Source organism: Chelmon rostratus, chromosome 10 (genome assembly GCF_017976325.1).
Source record: "Chelmon rostratus isolate fCheRos1 chromosome 10, fCheRos1.pri, whole genome shotgun sequence".
NCBI lineage: Eukaryota > Metazoa > Chordata > Actinopteri > Chaetodontiformes > Chaetodontidae > Chelmon > Chelmon rostratus.
The window spans coordinates 18,123,096-18,142,591 of record NC_055667.1 but is presented as its reverse complement, the minus strand read 5'-3'; the positions used below and the strand labels follow the sequence as shown (position 1 = coordinate 18,142,591).

At 42.0% G+C, this 19,496-nt stretch overlaps 1 protein-coding gene across 1 annotated transcript in view; it reads left to right on the top strand.

Moving 5' to 3' along the window:
- Nucleotides 1-1,489: 1,489 nt before the first annotated feature.
- The window catches only part of LOC121612687 (dedicator of cytokinesis protein 3-like), a 51,905-nt gene continuing 33,898 nt past the window's right edge, over nucleotides 1,490-19,496 (top strand). Inside the window, exons 1-6 of the mRNA XM_041945730.1 lie at nucleotides 1,490-1,526; nucleotides 8,257-8,340; nucleotides 9,181-9,221; nucleotides 11,845-11,900; nucleotides 16,000-16,096; nucleotides 17,674-17,822. Coding sequence (XP_041801664.1) covers nucleotides 1,490-1,526; nucleotides 8,257-8,340; nucleotides 9,181-9,221; nucleotides 11,845-11,900; nucleotides 16,000-16,096; nucleotides 17,674-17,822 — 464 coding nt within the window. The remainder of the gene's footprint in view (nucleotides 1,527-8,256; nucleotides 8,341-9,180; nucleotides 9,222-11,844; nucleotides 11,901-15,999; nucleotides 16,097-17,673; nucleotides 17,823-19,496) is intronic.

Here is a 19,496-nt window from a genome sequence, read left to right as displayed (position 1 = left end):
AGTCTCAGCTGAATTCATTGCATCACATGCAGTATGCGTCATTACCGTTCAAATCAGTCAGCTTCCAGGCAAACTGCTTCAGTCGGAGCACATGGTGTGAATTTTATAGGCTGATTGCAGTATTTTATTTGACTCGGTATATATACATTTGACTCTTAAGCCATCAGATGATTAAGTATGTTCCATGTGTGCAGATAAAATCTACGGAATAACTAAACACTAATACCACTTCATATGAATTCAGCCACATCTACAGGTTATACTCTGCTGTCACAGAGGAGGGAACAAAATGTTTGGCAGTAATCATATCCTAGGTGAAGTCCAGGTCATATCCACACCCCTGTTTCACAGTAACAATATGAAGTTAGTTTAAGTCATGTGTCAAGTTTATGTGATTTTCATCATCTATTTCATGTGAACTACATGTGTAATCCAGCCAGCGGTGGTGTGTTGTATGTCTGATGGGAAATCCACAGTTTGCCAAACCCATCAATCACATCCCTGGCAGAAATCTGCCGTGAGGAGTCAGCTGCATCTCATCTGTGTGGGAGCATGACTGCACTATGACAAAGCAGCGCCGGTAGTGGGTCCGCTTCTTTGAAATGACTCAACCAGGAGGTGCTTCCCCACATGGCCTGGCCTGATCTGTAACACCGGGAGCGACTTTATGGCCAACGGCCCCCCCAAAGCGACTCATTCAATCAAAAAAGGCAGACTGCCAGCCACCATCCAGCGTCCTAGCAGGAGAAAATGCAGTTTGTGTTTGTGATGGATGCAACTGCCACGCAGAGAGAGAGAGGGAGAGAGGGCGCATATATTTGCAAATGCTTGACACATCAGTGTTGACAAAAACGAGTCATGTGACGACCGTGAAGATGGCGCAGCTTATGGTACATTGCAGTTCCCTCGGCGTTTCCTTTCACCTGCTCGACAGTTGGGACCGCTGAGCGATATCGCGACCTATTACCTCCTAATTACCGACCGATCCAGCCCGTGCGCGCGGGCTGAGCAGCCTATTGTGGATCAGCTGGACTGGAGCGCGATTGGCTGAGAGGGAGGGGGGAAAAAGGAGAGAAAATCAAAGAAATTAAATAAATAAGCTTCGAGGAAAAGATTTCTCGCGGTTTCCACTTGAAATGCGGCTGCAGTAGCACCTTTTGTGGAGAGCAGAAAAAAAACGCTCGCCGCGTGCGTGCGTGCGTGCGTGCCGCCCTACGCGCGTGTGCGTTACATTAGGTGGACACGGAGACTGCATCAGACTGGAGACACACGCCGGGACATAATCGAGCGGAGATATTGAGGCTTTGACGGTCCTTCCTCCCCCCTTTTACACACACGAGCGTCAGGATACTGATTCCGGCCGAGACATGTAGTCCCGCGCACGAGCAGCCAGCATCATTTGTAGCCTTCAGCTCACATTTTTTTAGCAGCATCATCTCACGATATCGACATAATGTGGCTTGCTCTACCGGAGGGAAAATAACCAATTATGTGGATACCTACAGAAGAGGAGAAAATCGGAGTTGGTGAGTCCATTGCGCCCGTTATTGTTAATTTACGACGTTTGCTTCCTCGCTTTTTAATTGACTTTAATCATACAGCGTTGTGATGGAAGCTTTTTTTTTTTTGCACGAGAAACACCCAGTTTTTGTTCATCGGCACCCCGCATAGGCTATCCAGCCCATTTTTTTTCTGTTGTTATGCCTATTACACCCAATGAAAAACACATACACTTATAATGGCTGATATACAAGGCCAGTGACTGCATAGAAAGGGAAATTGCGTGGGATGATACAGCCTACAACCCACCACTTTAAAGATGCTATAGCAGTCTGTACACAACCGCAGGCGGTGCTTTACATCAGGCTCCTACTCTTAGTTTTGTGGTGTTGTCAAAAAAAATGCGTCAATGTAGCATTTTAGCCTTTTCTTCTTAAGAGCGTATGTGGAGGGGGGAGTTAGGAAGCGGGGAGGAGGGAAAAAAAGGGTGATTCGTGTTGAAGCCACGAGGGGGCATCGTGACTGCGTCCCTCCAACAGGTGTAGGCTGGAGTGAAGCTGGAGTCTACCTGTAGACAGAAAACAACCCTGCTGCTGCTGCTGCTGCTGCTGCTGCTGCAGGGACTGCACTGTAGCACACTGTACGCCTCCTCCCTCTGTGTGTGTGTGTGTGTGTGTGTGTGTGCGCACTTTGACCCCGGCAGAGGGTCCAATGCAAGATCAGCATTTCACCTTTCAGATGATGATAAAAAACAAACAAAGCGAGCTGCATGCAGTCTAATAACTAGAAGAGGCAAAAATAACGCCACAAGGAGCCATACGGTGAATATAAACGGGCTTCTGAACCCTACAGCCACGGCGGAAGTGTCTATAGCGTATGATTATACTATAGAGGCTTTTCATTATAGGGAATGAGTCATGTCCAGATGCTCTACAGCTTGTTACTTGCAGGGCTACTCATGCTGCCTTGCACATGATACTCCCCCCCCGCCACACACACACACACACACACGCCCACACATATACACATATACACTTTGGAGGCATCATTGCATTTGTCATGACCACTTCATAAAGATGCCGATGGCAAATCCACCAAAAACATCAGCACTTCTAGTGGCTGTACAGTAATCGTATCGCATTAATCGTCTTGTAGTCCTTCCATTTAGAGCCACTGCAGGTCTTTTTTCAAGTGCAAATGTTTTCGGTGGGGGGGTTTGGATGAGGAACGAGGCAGGAAAGAGGTAGTTTTGTGCGGGGAAGCAACAGTTCGGTGCAGCCTCCGCATCAGTCGGTGTGGGGTGACCTGGCACTGTCCACGGTGCTGAAATGTGGAGATGACGCTGTCCACGGTGCTGAAATGCGGGGAGCTGTGTACCTACACAGTACATACTGTACCTTGTAAAGGCACACCTCGCATAACATAAGAGGTCTCCAGCCTTCTTGTAGATGAAGCCCACGTTGCCGGCCTCAGTGCAGCCTCATGCATGGCCTGTTATCCCATCTCCCCCTGCCTCATCTGTGTTATTAGTGGCACCATTTTGCATATCTTCTTTGCTTCTTTGCTTATTTTGTCTCTCACCAGTATCACCACACACCGATATGAAACCTAGAAGGCCTCTGTGTTCCCCTGTGTTGTCTTAATGGGCTCCGTCTAAACAGGAAGCAGTTGGAGACCACCTCATGAAACGTTAATGTCCTTCTTAGAATCGCTGCCTATTCATTATGTTGTTCTTGGTTGCGTTTATGCAGGAAGTAACGTTGGTTTGTAAATCACTTACAACGTGGCAGCAAAGGCCTGGAATGAATGTGCCGTGGTGCCGCTCAGCTCTTTCCACTCTAGAACTGCAACTAATGATTATTTTAATCACTGATTAATCTATAATTAGTTGTTTTGTTAATGAATCAATAATTAGTCTGTAAAATGTCAAAAGTACCCCAAAGTAAATAATCATTATGCAATAGAACATCTAAGCTATTAAATTGTAAAGATTTGCAATTTCATTACTAATAGATGATCAAAAGTATGAGCATTAATTCACTAATCAGTCCACAGTCCAGTCCTCTTCAAATGGTGTGGTTCTGTGTGTTGAACTTTATTTTTCATTCTGTTATTTGCAAATGAGTCACTGATGGATCTCTCTCATATAAGCAGCAATACTGAGAGAATTTATTTACACTTTTATTGGAAAGAGCTCTGAGTGTAAGTCAGTACCTGCCCACATGAGAGTGGAATGAATCAGCTGGCTTTAACTGTGGCCACATGGACGCGGCTCAGACACAGACTGCTGTAGCAGCGCATTAAAATAATCAAGCAGACTAGGCCACCATTATCTGAAACGGACAGCTCGAGGATCAAACGTGTTCATGACAGGACAAAAGATAGAGCTAATGTTCAGATGAGGGTGGGATTAGAGAGATTAATGTAGCCCAAAGTAGCATTTCTTCGTGGTTTTAGCTGCGATTTTAACCCTTAATCTGATCCGCAGTGTAAAGTTGCTTAGCCTCATTTTGTTGAGTGCTTCTTTGATTCAGCACAGTCTTGTACTTTTAACTGACATGCGCAAATATGTATTGTTGCATGTGTGATAGTCATGTTCACCGTTATTAAAAAATGCTTTATAATAAGGTCATCTTCATGCAGCTACACGACCCCTGCAGCTGGGTAGCATGCCTACATTTCTGTGACACTGACTTGGGATCAGATATGGTCAAATTCGTCTCTGCCTCCGTGGCAGAAATCCCTAGTTTAGCAAGACTTCAGTGCAGTAATGCCTCTGAGTGAGTGAGTGTGCATTCAAGTCGTGCTGAACAACATGACTCAGTGGGCGAAGCCCAAAGAGCGTTGTGTAATTTTTAACTTAGCTAGATCTGGGACAGGACTACTCAAGCCAGGAGAGCCGGACCGTCGTGGTCTGCATGCTCACATTGCATTACCGGAATGGTTTTAGCAGTTCAGCTTTAGTTGCACCAGTGGTGATTGAGACTGGAAGTAAAAGGAAATCCAAGAAAGTAAATTCATTTCAGTGCTGTGGTTTAGATGAGCACAGCGTCCTCTTTAATAAATGGTTTCTCGGTACAGTGGTGCCATTAGCACTCAGTTGTTCTGAAAAAAAATAGCATATAATTTATAAGCCGTAATCGTGTTTACTGTTGTACTGGCAGGTTTTTGATGACATCTCCGCTTTCTCTGCAGCTCATTTCTCCCCCGGGGGCCGTTGTACAGTTCTGCGCTGTATGAGCCTCTCACTGATTCTAAAGCAAGGTCATCAGGCCATGCATGTTGTGTTTTAAGCTTCACTATATTACACGTAGAGAGAAAACATTTTTATGAATATGAGACTGACCTCTCTTCATCTGTTGTAAAAGACTGATATATGGTTTTAACAAATGAGAGCTTATGTATTAGATTTGGTCAGACAATGGAAAAAGGTTAAAGGTCATCCTCAGACACTTTGTGTCTTAAGTGCCTCAGTCTGGCTTCCTATTGAGTATGTAGTGAACACCTTCTGTCTGGACATATGTGCATATTTTATCAGTGGTTTTGCTGCAGGAAGTATTGCAGATGACAAAGAGCTAGTAATGTGGCTTGAACACATTAAAAACTGCCTGTAATGCAAGGCAAACCTCTCAACATAGACACAATGTTTGTGGTGGGTGCTACAACTCTGTCTTTTAACACCATGGAGAGTGCTGCGTTTTTTTTTGTTTTTTGTTTTAGTTTTTATGTGCTGTTTTGGAAAATCAGCTCCAGCTTCTGTTCTCACTTCACGCCAACACAGAAAACTAGATCCCGAAGAGACTGTTTTCAGGCAATAAAAACTTTTTTTGTAGATTTCTGAAGAATAAATCTTTACAGGAAATACAGGATGTTGCGTGCGTTGAGTTAAATAGTAAAACATGTATTCTATAACAATGAATCTGTTTGCTTCCTCACACTTCTTCTTTAAAATGAATACTGCCCAGCTATAGGTCGGAGCTCTGCTTGGTTATTTCGAGTGGAACAGTTCAAATGTTGTACTTCTCACTTATTTTAGCATACTTGCTGTGTGGAGGTATGAAGCAACACATACACAAATAAGATAAATCCACTATATATCCTGCAGAAGAGGGCAATACAATATTATAGACAAGGAAGCTTCAAGGGGACACACCAACAACAAGAACAAGAGTCAGGAACTAAAACTGAAACATTTAGCTAAATTCTAAAACCTTATTAGTTACGTTAAAGCCAAAAACAGATCATTTCCTGAGTGTTTTTGTTGACTGTTTGTGCTGATATCAACTCATGAATAGAAGGTAATAGAAGGAAGTTTGATTTTTAAAACTCGCTGTACCACATTAAAGCAGAGTGTGTGGAGTCAAACTGTGGAATTCAGAATAATTGTATTGTAATAAGTGTATGTAAATGTTCACAAATGGTATATGAAGTGTTGAGAAGGGAGCAGGTAATATGCATTTTTTTCTCCTGCCTGCTCCTTGTGATCATCACATCTTATATCTTGTGTTGGAAGCGTACACTGAAGCGATAAAAGTGATATGAAAATGACATGTCAATATTCACTGTTTCTGTAGTTTTTTTGGAAGAATGATTCAGCTATTTGCATGGCCTTGTTGCTGGTCTTTGTTCATTTGCTAAGTTGATAATCATCTTTTTGCTGCCGTCAGCGTTTTCACTTTGCTTTAACCGCAGCTGAAAGTCATGACCAGATGACTCAAAACAATCCAGCCCTCGTCATGCTGTAAAGTTGCCACTGTTGGGAACTCCTTATCTCTACTGTAAGAGCTGTAGCCTCTCAGACTGTGAATTCTAGTCTTGTATTGTGTGGTGTCATAGTGGGGGGATTATAAAATCTTATAAACCAGGGCCCTGAACTGAGTGGCCCCCGCACAGAGTCTGGACCAAAGCGTATTTTGTGCTCTGTAGTTGTCACTTCTACTTCGTGCTGAATTGTTCAAAACCCAAAACAAATAAAACATTCCTAAAATACAGAATACTTGAACTGCTCTGTTATGTGAGAGCAGCTGGAAGATATTTTTTTTCATTTCTTTGCAGGCAGGGGAAAGTACATGACCGCCATTTAAGAACAGGCTCGCACCTTAAACCCAAACTTTCACTCAGAGTTGTTTTCGATAGTGAACGAGTAGATGAATGCAGGTGGTGTTCGAGTTACGTTATGGATGAGTTGATGTATGTGTGTCATACATAGAACAATGGCGGTGTGGAGAGGAAAGTGGAGGACAGCAGGAGTCTCCTCCTGTGCTCAAGCACCATAATTCCTCCCAGTGAGTTACTGGTTACACAATAGCGGCCATAAGATGCCATGTGGATTATGAATGCAACTAAATAGAGGGACAGTCTGGGCTGATATACCGTGGCTGAGTCGAAATGTTTGCTTTTGCCAACATTTTCTGCTGCCTGTCCCGCCAGTCCTTCCAACATCCTACGTTCAACATGTTGAAGTCTAAAGATGAATTTTGTTGGGTATGCTTTGTGGATATGCTAATGCTCTGCAGCTTTTAGCCACAATGAAAGAATGTTTACACAGCCTGGACGTTTTGTGAGGGAGGACTATGAAAATATGAGCCCGTGTGATGCTCCCATCTCTCTCTCTCGAACGTGACAATCTCATCTCGCTCTGACGTGGCCTCTGCTAAAGAGTTTTCAAATGGTGTGAGGGCAGGTTTTGCAATTCAAATGAAATAGAGGCCATTAAAGAATAGGACTCTCAAATAGGAAATACTTAGCCCTGGTTGGAAAAGGGCCTGAGGCAGACTGAAAAAGGTGTTGAGGAGGCTCTTTAAGTCTATCCATCCCTGCTCCTCTCACACATGCCCAATAAGCTTGACTTGAACTCCAGTGTCATGCAGCATCCATAAGCTTGCCATTTTAAAATGCCCAGATCCCTGCAGCAGTTACAGTGAAGAAAGAAAGCCCTCCAGTTTGTAGATGATCTGTTGCCATAGTTACCCGAGCACAGGAACTGAGCACTTGTTACCCTCAAACAGGCAACGGAGCCGAGCCCAAGCCCCTCCTCCTCTTCCTCCCCCTCACTAGGTCCCCTGGCTAGTTCATTAGCATAATGATTCACACCAAACCCTCCTTGAAGGGCCACCATTTGTAGGTTTTTAAAAATCGTCAGTGGAGCCTTGTCATTATTAAACAAGTTTGTCTTTGCTGAGGCTTGTGTGCTGTATGTTGCATGGCTCACGTTGCAGCGCTGCACAGATAAAAAGATGGCAAGACGTTTCTCTGTGTGGTCGAAGACCGCATGATGCTGTAGAAGCAGGGGGCATGGAAGATTTATGCTAATACCAAACATGATAAAGCAGCGTTTAGCCATACTACTTAACAGTTTGTGTGGGCTCTATTTTGGGATACAGTTCAATTAACTTAACATTGCTCAAAAATAAGGCCGCTTAAGAATTAATTGCCTATTAAAATGACTACCCACTTTAGGGTGGGAGCTTGTTTACAGTTTGTTAAGCAGTGGTTCCTGTGTGACACTGCGCTTAGATGTTTGCATTAAACAGCTTATTAAAAGCGCTGCTAAAACCCCAAAACACTCGCTGTGGGGAGACACAGCAATGTAAGGGATGCACCTTTGCTTACTCAGCGGCCACAAAGATGAAACCAAGCAGAGATTCTTATCTGTAACTTAATTTCCCCTGACAGTCTGTATATATAATTACTATAAGGTGAGTTTTTTTTGGTCAGCACTGTTGTCTCATGACTTCTTTCTGTTTCTCTGCACAGTGATCTGCAACTTCCGGTCACCAATATGTCAGGCCCTGGTCCTGGAGATCGGGGAAACTGTACAGATTCTGGAGAAAAGTGAAGGTAAAAGCAATCAGATCTCCTGTGGATAAGCGGAGGCACAGTTATTGTGTTTGATTGTAAATAATAGCGGTTCTGTACTGCAGATAGATATCAGATAGCCTGCTTAAAGTGGACACTACTGTTGTGAGGTGGTCTTTTTCACCCAGGGCCTCAATGTCCTCCTTGATAAATACCACCAGCTGTAACACACTGAGCTCATTTTATCCCCACGTAACATTTATTTTAAAGTAATTACAACACTTTTTCAGTACAGCCGGTGGTGCCTAGAAAGCCACTAACGTTATTTTTGATCAATCACACTGTTTCCGTGATGTAGCTTAGCTAACTGCTAGCCAATGAAACCTCAGCTAATGTGACTGCTGCCACAGGTCTGTTTACTATTTCATGACCATTAAATGAACTGACTATTAGGTATCCACATTAGTGGAAACATCATTTTTGCTTTTGCCTGTCAGGAAGAATATTTTAATCATTTTGAAAAGCAGTTTTGTGGAAATCTTACTGATAATCTCCCACAGACAGACCTGCTGTATCGGTGGTTAGCTAGGCTAGGCTAGTCAAAGCGTACACAAGTTTGATGAGCAGTTAGGTATAAGAAAACATTGTTTACTGTTAAAAATAACAAGTAACTGACTAAAATCTGTTTTTAATGATGTTATGCTATTATGATACAAGCAATGTTATAGCAAGAGAGAATAACATTAAAATCTACATTTCAAGTATCCGTTGCTACAGTAAAATGGTGTACTTCGGCACACACTGTAAGCTATACATTTATATGTGTGTTTCATTGTGAAATAGTGAGGCTCTCTGATATGCTTTTGATTGCTCCTCTTTCAGGTTGGTACAGAGGCTTTTCCACCAAGAAGCCTTCTATCAAGGTAATTGCAACAGCACACACAAAACACTGGTTTCACATTGTGTTGATTCCTGCAGGCTACATACAGTGTTCTGCATTTAGATTAATTTAGAGTGAATAAAACGCATATCTACACGAGGCAGAAAGACAAAAACCTATTTGGATTGCAAAGAAACATTCTACTGCATTTGTAAATATGTACGTGCAAGTTAATTCTACAGCATTTTTCAAAGGCGGTTAATTAAATACATTTTTGAACCAGCATTTTAAGGAACAATATGTAAGTGTGAAGGAATTTCTATGTAATACTTGCTTTGATGGTAAAGCAACTTAAAAGACCTTCCTCAGCTTTCTCGGTAGTCTCACAGACAGTGGACTGATTTCTATGTAAAGGACTCTGGAAGGTTTTTTGAGAAAATCCTAAATAGTGATGTTTATGTGCGCTCCTGAGTGCCTCTCTCAGCGTGCAACGCTAGCTAGCATTATCTTAGAAATGTAGTCCGCTAACATCAACAAATGCACCCACCACAACACAGAGTCCAAAGTGAAACCTGCCGTTACAGCAAAGCATGTGAAACATATTGTGATATTGCTGTTTTACCCAGGTAATGTTAGCTATCATTGCTAAGGCTAGCTAGCCAAAGTAGCTAAATGCTGTCTTAAGTGGATATGCCTCCCGGGCTAATCTGGCTGGTAAACTGGCTGTCTTGCTGTTTGCAAACGACTTTATCAGCCAACATCAGGAAGCAAATAACACTGATCCATGCAGTGTATGGCCACAGGTGTCATTAATAACAATGGTTTTCTGAAAGTTCCACGTAGTACCTTTAACATAAGGTTAACTCAGATTTTATCAAACAAATGGAAAGTCAACAAAACATCTGTAAAACTGGTTTAATATAAAGTGGCCTCCACATGAGGGTTTTATTAAAGACCAGTGCATTTTTGTGAATGATAATGTGATCTGAGAGACGTGCATCCCAGAAATAACTTCGTCTAGACAACAAAGACCTTAATGACTGATCAACTTATTGAATAGAGCTTTGATTGGACAAAAATAGAAATCCCCTGACCTGTATTTCCAGGTGCTTTCATAATGACACCATTTAAACCAAGTTCTAACTTCACAGCACAAAAGCTCTAAACATAGTGCCATCTTCAAGAAGTTCAAGCTTGACACAATAATATAATGATATAAGATAATGTAATGACAATATAAAATATAGTAAAAGCAATAGAATGTATGTGCATCACCTATGTATAATGCACACCTTAGTATGAGCTCATGCCATCCCTATAATGTCTTTTAAATACTAGTGTAGCACGTTACAGATTATGAGAGCATTGCTTTGAGTACATGCTGTATTTCTATTGTGCTGTTTCCTCTACTGTGCAGAACTCTTTTTCCACGTTTTGTTTCTCTTTTAGCCACCAGATGGTGCAGTTAGTAATCTGAAAACTATTATACCAAAACAAGCTATTTAAAACAAAAAAATAATAAAATAACAATGTAGTTCTAATCCATAAGACTGAAGAACGTGTGTTCTCATGCGTGCAGCACACACTTGTTGTGGTGTTATATCCTTGGTCAAGGCAGAGAGAAAGTTAAGAGAACGTCCCTGCATTCAGTTCAGTAAATCCTCTGCACAGTGCTCAGAAAGAAGAGACCATAGCTGCAGAACTCAGAATAATACAACACTATCACTGCCGACAGAGATCAATATTCTGCACTGCAGTAAATGGTTATTACATATGCTGCCCATGATTGTTCAATAAAGGATGTTTATGCCACACTCCATCCATGCTAACGTGTAGCGGAGCTCAAGTCATCATACAAAGTTGGAGAACAAGGATGGGAAGTTGGCAGAATGAACAGTAGTATCACCACAAACACAAACACCAGACACATTGTTGGAAACATGAGAGCAGCAGGTAATGTCCACTCTGCTTTAAACTGAAATGTCAGAAGCTGAAGTGTTATGTGATGCTGCTGGGATGTTTTAAAGAAAGCACAAAAGCTGTCCAGTCCTGGTAAATGTAGGTGTTAGTGGCTACATGCTGTCCTTCTCTACTCTCATCAGCTATTTACAGTTCTTACTAACACCCCTCCATTTTGTTATGTACTCCGCAGCCCACATTCATTCGCCCCCATACTCTCTCTGTGCTGAGAGAATTAGTTGTGCTCACTATGGCCAATTCTTCACATCTGGCAGATTAGAATAAGAAAGATGAACTGCAAGGGTGGCAGTTGGCACCGCTCAGTCTCTCATGCCCTTCCCCTGCTAAGCCAGGCCACAAAGGGGCTCCTGCACGTTGCTCTGCCTCTCGTTTCTCCACTGAGTGCGATCAGTATGGGCTTCACGTTTTTTTTTTTCTTTGCATGGCAGAAAATGTTAGCACACAGCAAAGCAGAAATGCTCAGAATACACATAAAGGAAGTGTAATCTTGCATTTCCCTTAACATCTAACGTGTCACCAGCAGAATCTTTTTTTTTCACAATTGTAGCACTCAGACAGTTTAGGTTATTCTACCTAATGGCACAAACATAACACGAAACTGTACATCTTGGTTATGCGTTGCAGGAGAATTAAGAACGTAATCCTGTCACACTCAGTAACATGTCTGCTCCTTCCTCTGTCCACAGGGTATTTTCCCAGTCAGCTATGTCCACTTGAAGAAATCCACAGTGACCAACAGAGGGTAAGTGTAGGATAAAGTGTTGCCGCTTGAGCTTGTGCAGCATCACAATTGAGGACGCAATCATTCAACGTTTTGAGTTTTTTATTTTGAACTTTTACGACATACTCCACCCTGACACGTCAGATAGAAAAAAAAAACAGACACAAAGCAGAGTAGGAAATAATCGTCCATGTGTGTCCAGATATGCTGTGTCTCCAGTGTCCACATCCACTGGAACAGAAATGTCCATACAGGCTGGAATTCTCTGTACATGGTTCCAGTCTAGAGTTGTACAGTGAGTATAGAAGGTAGTTCAAATAAACTGTACATTATGCCCAAGCCCGTCGACAGAGGGGGGCAACCGGGTATGTTGTCCCGGGCCTCATGACCATAGGGGCCCCTGAATGACCCTTAATTTATTTTACTTTACATTCACATATTTCTTTTTAATTAAATCATTGCCTGATGAATTAAATATTATTTTCTACTCAACATATACTTAAAAAAGCATATTAAATATTTCAAATATATATATTTTCCTTTTTTTACACAACACCCCAACCCCCCGTCTTAGCAGAGAATGGTTTGACCCTGCTCTCTTAAGGCTACGCTACATACGTGCCCTGAAGCGGGAAATTTACTTAAATCTGTCATGGTTATAAACTCTAAACATGGCGAGTCGTCATAAATCGGGTGCGCAGAAAAGAAAAGAAAAAAGAAAAAGAGAGGAAGATCATAGAGGTGAACGAGAAAAAATGATGAAGTTTTTAAAAGGGGGACAAGTAGCCAGAGAATTCGGGCTAGAGTTGGGGGCCCTATGATGGTTGGTCTTGTCCCCCGGGCCCCAGCAAGTCTGTTCACAGCCCTGATTATGCCACATTCAAGAGAGGCTCATAAATCAACGTTGATATGCTTTCTGATATTATCAATGAAGGGACCCCAAACTTTAACAAATTCACCTGAGGAGTGCCGACCTCCAAATAAAGACGGGAAATCACATCACTGAGCCGCTTCTTAACACAAGGCAGGGAGCTTGATTTCCATTCTCTCACAATATCCTTTTGAGCTGTAACCATACAAAACATTAAAGCCTGCTGGGTCTCATATCTGACCCAACAGTCTCTCTCTCTCGATACTGATTCTGATGCATCATCTCAGGGTATCTGATAGCAGTGATCTCTTTCCCCAAATTTAAAGTCTGTGTCTTTCACTGCGTGGAAGTCATTGGAATCACGGTGCGATGCGTTTCTGTAGTTTCATATCTGAGTCGACAGCCCACTGCAGCTGAATGAATGTAACTGATAGAAACACAGGATTTTAGGATCACGTTGGCAGAGATACTGTACTTAAAGGCTGTGAAAAACATTTTTTTCAAACATGGCTGTGATTGTCAGTCATCACTGTGAGTCGTGGGTTTCTACATGAAAATTTTCCACAAAAGTTAGAACTGTTCTGGTCTTTTCGCGTGAGTAATTTCTGTGTTCATGTTTTCGCCGCTCTTATTCTCACTGGTTTAAAGTGGGTGGGGCTTAGCTGGAAAAAGGCGATGTCATGTATCCATACACCAACCAGTATTTTGCTTATCTTACCAGCACTGTCAATGAAATATAATGGACTCACACCCATACAGGCCTGACCTTTCTTCTGAGTGTTAAACTCTTGATAAATAGTAACTACAAACGTTTTCTTTCCCAAACTTGAACTGTAATTGTTGCGTTGTCAGTCATGAATATTTAATGTAGAGAAGTACTTATTTGAAAACAAGACTTTAGAGGCTTTAATGTGAATCGCTTATGTCAAGGCTAATACCCAGTCCATTAAATGAGGTCAGTATTGGCACTGATACTACTATCATAATGACAGAAAAGCTTTCCAAATGCACTGCAGAGGGTCCACTCTTACCAGAATATAGAAATTCATGCTTACCACAGCTGTGGATGTATTTGGTTACACACATCCATATACAACAAGGGTTAGACCAACACCAAAACTCATTGTTTTTAGTTTTTACAAGTTTTGTTACATGAAGAGCATACTGTGACTTCTTTATGGCAAAGTTGAGGTACTGTCATTTGTCAGGTATTTCATTTTTTTAAGCTGTCTTTGCAATCAATTACAACCTATAAAGTATTGCCTTTTTTGCCACCTAATGTACATATATAGCAATAACCTGATTTTATCCACATCGCCCACCTTTACAACCAGTGTCAGTCAAACCCAACAGCCACACTGAGATTAGAGTGGAGAATCACCTTGTACATATACAGAGAACATTACATCATCTGTGTAAATGTGTTTATTATGAAGCAGACACATATAGTAAAAGAGGGAAGCCAGTTACATTTACTGCATTTTATGTAGGAGGGGATTGCAGCTCAAAATACTGAAGACCTGTTTAAACAGCACCAGCAGTGCTCTCTCTCTCTACAGGTCCATCGCTTCAAAGATCTTTATTGAGACATGATGGAGAAAACATTCAGTTTGTTCTATACTGGTCAGGAGCTGATACAGACTCTGATCAATGTCAGAGCATGATGATTGGTGACGATCCAATCTTCCAGACAATCACCATCAGATAGATGCTGACTTGTATGCACGCACTCTCTCACACACGCGTACACACAGGGTTCATCTTCAGTTCCCGTCACAATAGCCTGTCATGGCTGTAGAGGCCAGAATGAAGGCGAAGACAAAAAGAGGCAGCAGAGCTCTTTATCAGCCTGAACTCGTGGATGTTAAATCTGCAGGCTGGGATCTGTGGCTCAGTGTGGACTGGGACTGTGCAGTTATATCACCACCCTCCAGTTGAGCTACCACATAGCAGGAGGACTCGAACAATTAAAAGTGCAAACTTGGAAACTGACATTATTATACTTCCTCGCTCCAGGAGTTGCACTTTGGGGAATCTGCTTTGCTGTCTCATGGAGTTAATGAGGTGACACACCTACTGCATATCTGTAGTTCTCCCAAAGCATCCCTACCACAGACACTCATTTGGTAATGGATGGAGATTCTTCCCTTGCTGCAAAGCTATGATACGGCATTAGAGATAATTCTTTGCAGCATAGTGCAGATCTTAGCGAGCAAAGTGCAAAGTGGCACAAGAGATCTAACCTTTGGTGTCATGTTTTCCAGTGAATGTGGTCACACAGGAAGGATGTGTGTTGTGGTTTTTACTGGAGTGCTCCACCTCCGTTCCTAACTGCAGCCAGAGAAAATCTAATTACTCTTCATGATATTACCTCCTCGTCATTTCATGGCTGTTCTTTAAAAAGCTGGCCTGAAGCAGTGGAATACATGATGTGCTTTTGTGTGTGTGTGTATTTGTCAGTGTTGTTACTTCACTTTCGTTACTCTGTCACAGGCGCCTTTTTAAACAGCTCCAAAGGCCCTACACACACGTTATGTTAGAATAGAATGTCAGATTTTGTGGGTTGGAGGTATTTGCTGACCTCCAACAGCTAGCCCCGCTGACGCTAACTGTGAACTAAACCAGGTGATTTGTGAATGTAGAGTTACCAGGTGGTAACGTTAGCAAGCTAACAAAGAAGATACATGTCAATAAGATGGAGTTACTGGGATTTTTTTAGCTTTAGATGGTGGGTAACCGGGTCCTCATGCCTGCAGCCCCTTCACAAAGTTAGCATGTAGCTAATAGCATATCCTGTGACCACGGTAAAGTGGACTGTTGTTGGATGTTGTATGGATTGTACTTTTTACAAGTGATTGTTGCTATCAGCATTATCCAGTCTTTGATATGAGTGGAAGAAAGACAATATTTCGATGTTTCACATTTGTGTTTAATTTCCAGGCAAAGCACGGTCACAATTTCTGCTGACCTTTACCTGAGGTAAAATGCTGCATCTAGTAATTATTAGTTACTTGGCATTTCTCTCACCTTTTGAAAGACTGAATAACACTGAAAAAATCCATCAGGAGTCAACGGAAGCACATGAAGGGCACAATTTCTTACACGGGTCATCAGAAATTGTGACCCCACTGTGCCTGGAAAGTGAACAAAAATATGTAGCATCTAAATATTGTCATGTACTCCACCTTCCTTTCACCTGTTTTAAAGACTGAACAACAATAGTAATAATGTGGTTTTTTTTTCCTTTAGGCTGTGCGAGACAGTGGTGCCCCTCGAGGACCCTATTATCACAGAGACCACATCCACACTGCAGGAATGGGGTGTCTTGTGGAAGCAGCTTTATGTGGTCAGTAGCTCTATATTACAGTACATCTCACTCATATCAAAACAAAACGCTAAGCAATAAATGCGAGACTGGATCTAACATAACCAAGGTTTCCAAGGGAGCTGGGAGAAAAACAGCCTTTGCAAAGAGAAATTGCATCCATTGTTGTTTCTTTTGCATCCTCCTAAGGGGCTTTGATGGAATAGGCTTTGCCAGTATGTTTTTCTTCCCTGCTCCTAATTCAACACCTGGTATAACTAGGTCTGCCAGCAAGAGTAGTGAATAGCCTGAGATACAGCCCAAACATGCAGTGACAGCTCCTTTAGATATTTCCTCATAGCATGTCGTTCTGACTGTCACCCTACATTTTCATATACTATCTATGTAGGAACAGAAATGGTGGTCAGACACAGATAATGGCCTACAGACCTGTCATATGCAATTTCACACTGTGTCATTCAGCCATTTATTGATCTTGGCCTGCCTCTCGTAGTTTCTGCATCATCTTAAGATCCACCACTGCTTACCACCTTCAGTCAGCCGTTGCTCGCCGGGCAAAAGTGATTACTGGAAACCTAAAGCATCCTTAATCCTGCTACATGTCGAGGGGGCAGGCAGAAGTGGTTGGTAGGGTTTTGAGTTTGGAGCTGAGTGGATATGTTGCGGAGCTGGCAGCGAGTTTTTACATAACCTCTCACTGAGGACTGCTCATGCTCAGAGCAACTAAGGAGCCCGAGGCATTGGTGTGGTGATGTAACTTCCTCTGAAGCTCGACTAATGTGAAGCGCTGATTTAACAGTGCTCGTTTTGGTGCTTACCCCCTGTGTGATATGGGCCATGTTGCCACAGTTGCATCCATAATAATAGGATGTAACATTGGCTAGATGTTGATACATTTCACCTTATTGTTGCCAATTACAATTCATGGTATTACTTCAGGGAGCAATGGCCTAAGTATAACTGTGTATCTGTTATAATGTACGTAATTAGCCCCGCAGAATAGATGTCTTAAAGGGCTCATCAACCCTGACGAAAATCTTTGTTTTTCAGCAGCTACCAGCCTTTGAGAACATGCAGTGTTTATCCTCATTAAATTTACATGGGCATTGTGGCAGCGCTTAATCTTTGCATTTACGTAAACAAACCTGGGTGGTAATGTGGACTTGTCATACCATTAGGGAGAACAGAAAATGCATGAATTAAAAGTGTTGTCCTTGGTCTGTGAGAGATGGCGATGAAATGTATTACCGTGAGGAGGTCAAAGCAGACTTGCAAGGGAATTTTTGGTTTTGTTCCACTAACAAAACCAGTGGGCTTTAAATCTCAGTAGCAACACATACATGTGGTTAAAAGGAGTTTTTTGTCTTGATCATACTTGAGCTGAATGTAAAATAAATCACTAGATTCTGACATCAGAGAACCATCTGCATGTTGTTTGTCTCAGTGTTCAGCTTTATAGTCATAGAGCACTAATATACAATAAACCAAAGAGATGATCAGGTAAATACTGAGAAGACTTTCATTAAGAGTCTTTACATAAATGCTGCAGTAGGAGGAGATCAAATATTCTAACTAAGTCTTTTTGGCTGCTTCATCAGAAACACAAGGTGGATCTGTTCCATAAGCTGCGTCACGTGATGAATGAGCTCATTGACCTGCGTCGGCAGCTGATCCAGGGTCATCTCGCCCAGGACCAGACTCGTGAGATCAAGCGGCACATCACCGTACGGCTCGACTGGGGCAATGAGTGAGTTACTCTCGCACTGAGTACGTTATTGAGAGAGTGGGCGTGCTCAACAGCAAACATTTGTTTTTAACTGTTGGCTACTGAAGAATACCATATTTCTTTGGCACTGGAGAGATCTGCAACGCTGGATGAGTGGGTGCGTAATAGCATCCTCTATGATGTAATTTCATGGTCATTTAGCAGATGAGTGAATCTCAAGCGGCTTAAAGTCAATGCACATCCCCCTGGAGGAACTGTAACTTACTGTTGCCAGTTTCAAACTCCATCAAACTGAGCTGTGACAGGCATCCATAACAGAGATAAAGATGCGAGGGCTCTAGCTCAGCTGAGGAGTAGCTTTATGTGGAGGGGCCATCTGTCAGTTTAATTTGAGATTCATTGCAGAATTTCTCAAAAAAATACACAGATATTCACTTTCACTGCATTACTGGTCATATATGATGAATGTTTATATGTGTTCATGTAAAAAACACCCAGAAACTGAGTCTATAATATGCTGTATTTTACAGCATGCGTGCTGAGGCCAGCGCTCTGTATTGCACACTGACCAGAGAGCTGTAGTGATCTGATTTCATGGTTAAAAGATCACAGCAGCAGTGATAGTACTCCATGATTCGAGGCTGCACAATTGTGTTGAAGTGAAGGGTTATAGTATGACATACAAAAGTATGAACCAGACGCGTGAGGCAACAAAGTGCACTCACTTCAGCACTGTACCTAACCCCTTTAATCCCATAGACCCTTTTGGTGGCTCTCTTTAATACAAAACTCATGTTAAGTGGTTAAGTCCTGTTCAAACCCATAAATCCTCATCCCTCTACAAGATCCCAATGTTTCCAAAGATGCCAAAAATGTCTTGTCAATGCAAGATAATACACAAGATTAATCTAAAGTTGTCTGTTTGAGCCATGAAAAATGGAGTCCTCTGAGTATTTCATTCATTATATCAGCGATACATCAAGCTGGAGATCCTGAGCCAAACTGATACACAATACAGTTTATATGAAAAGACGTTTTAAGTGGTTCAGCACACACCCTTTTCTTGTGTTTTTCCGTGTTTGTTACATTCTGTTTACTGCACTACATTTCTGAGGGACATGTTATACTTATATTGTCAGTATTGTACAATGTTACATTCATCAGACATCTGATTGGTTTGCAAATCAAGGTTTTAGTGATGAAAACTCATTTCATAATGCATTGCTGGAGTTTAAGCTGACTAACACTGATACAATAACAACTTTAAATACTGTTGGTTAGTTATTAAACCCACAGCGAATCATGATATTTGATAAAGTAATCCTGTGTTTTGTTACCTTACAGCAAAGTTAGACATTTTGGGAAATACGCCACCATTAACTACCACTGTTTCTTGACCATGAACAGTTGCCAGGCAACCAGCGGAGACTCCAGGAAGTTGCTGTGCTTAGCCAAGAGATAGTCTGGCACATAACCGCCCCCAGTAAAACAGCAAACTGTCATTTTTACACTTCAGGTTTTGTTACGGATTAACAAGATATAACATGTTAATTATTGAGCTTTGGAGGTGCCTGGAAGCAGGTTCTTCTACCTGTGGACAGAGCCAGGCTAGCTGTTTCCTCCTGTTTCAAGTCTTTTTGTTAAGATAAGATAGCCGGCTGTAAGTTCATATTTACCATAAAGATGTGAGAGTGG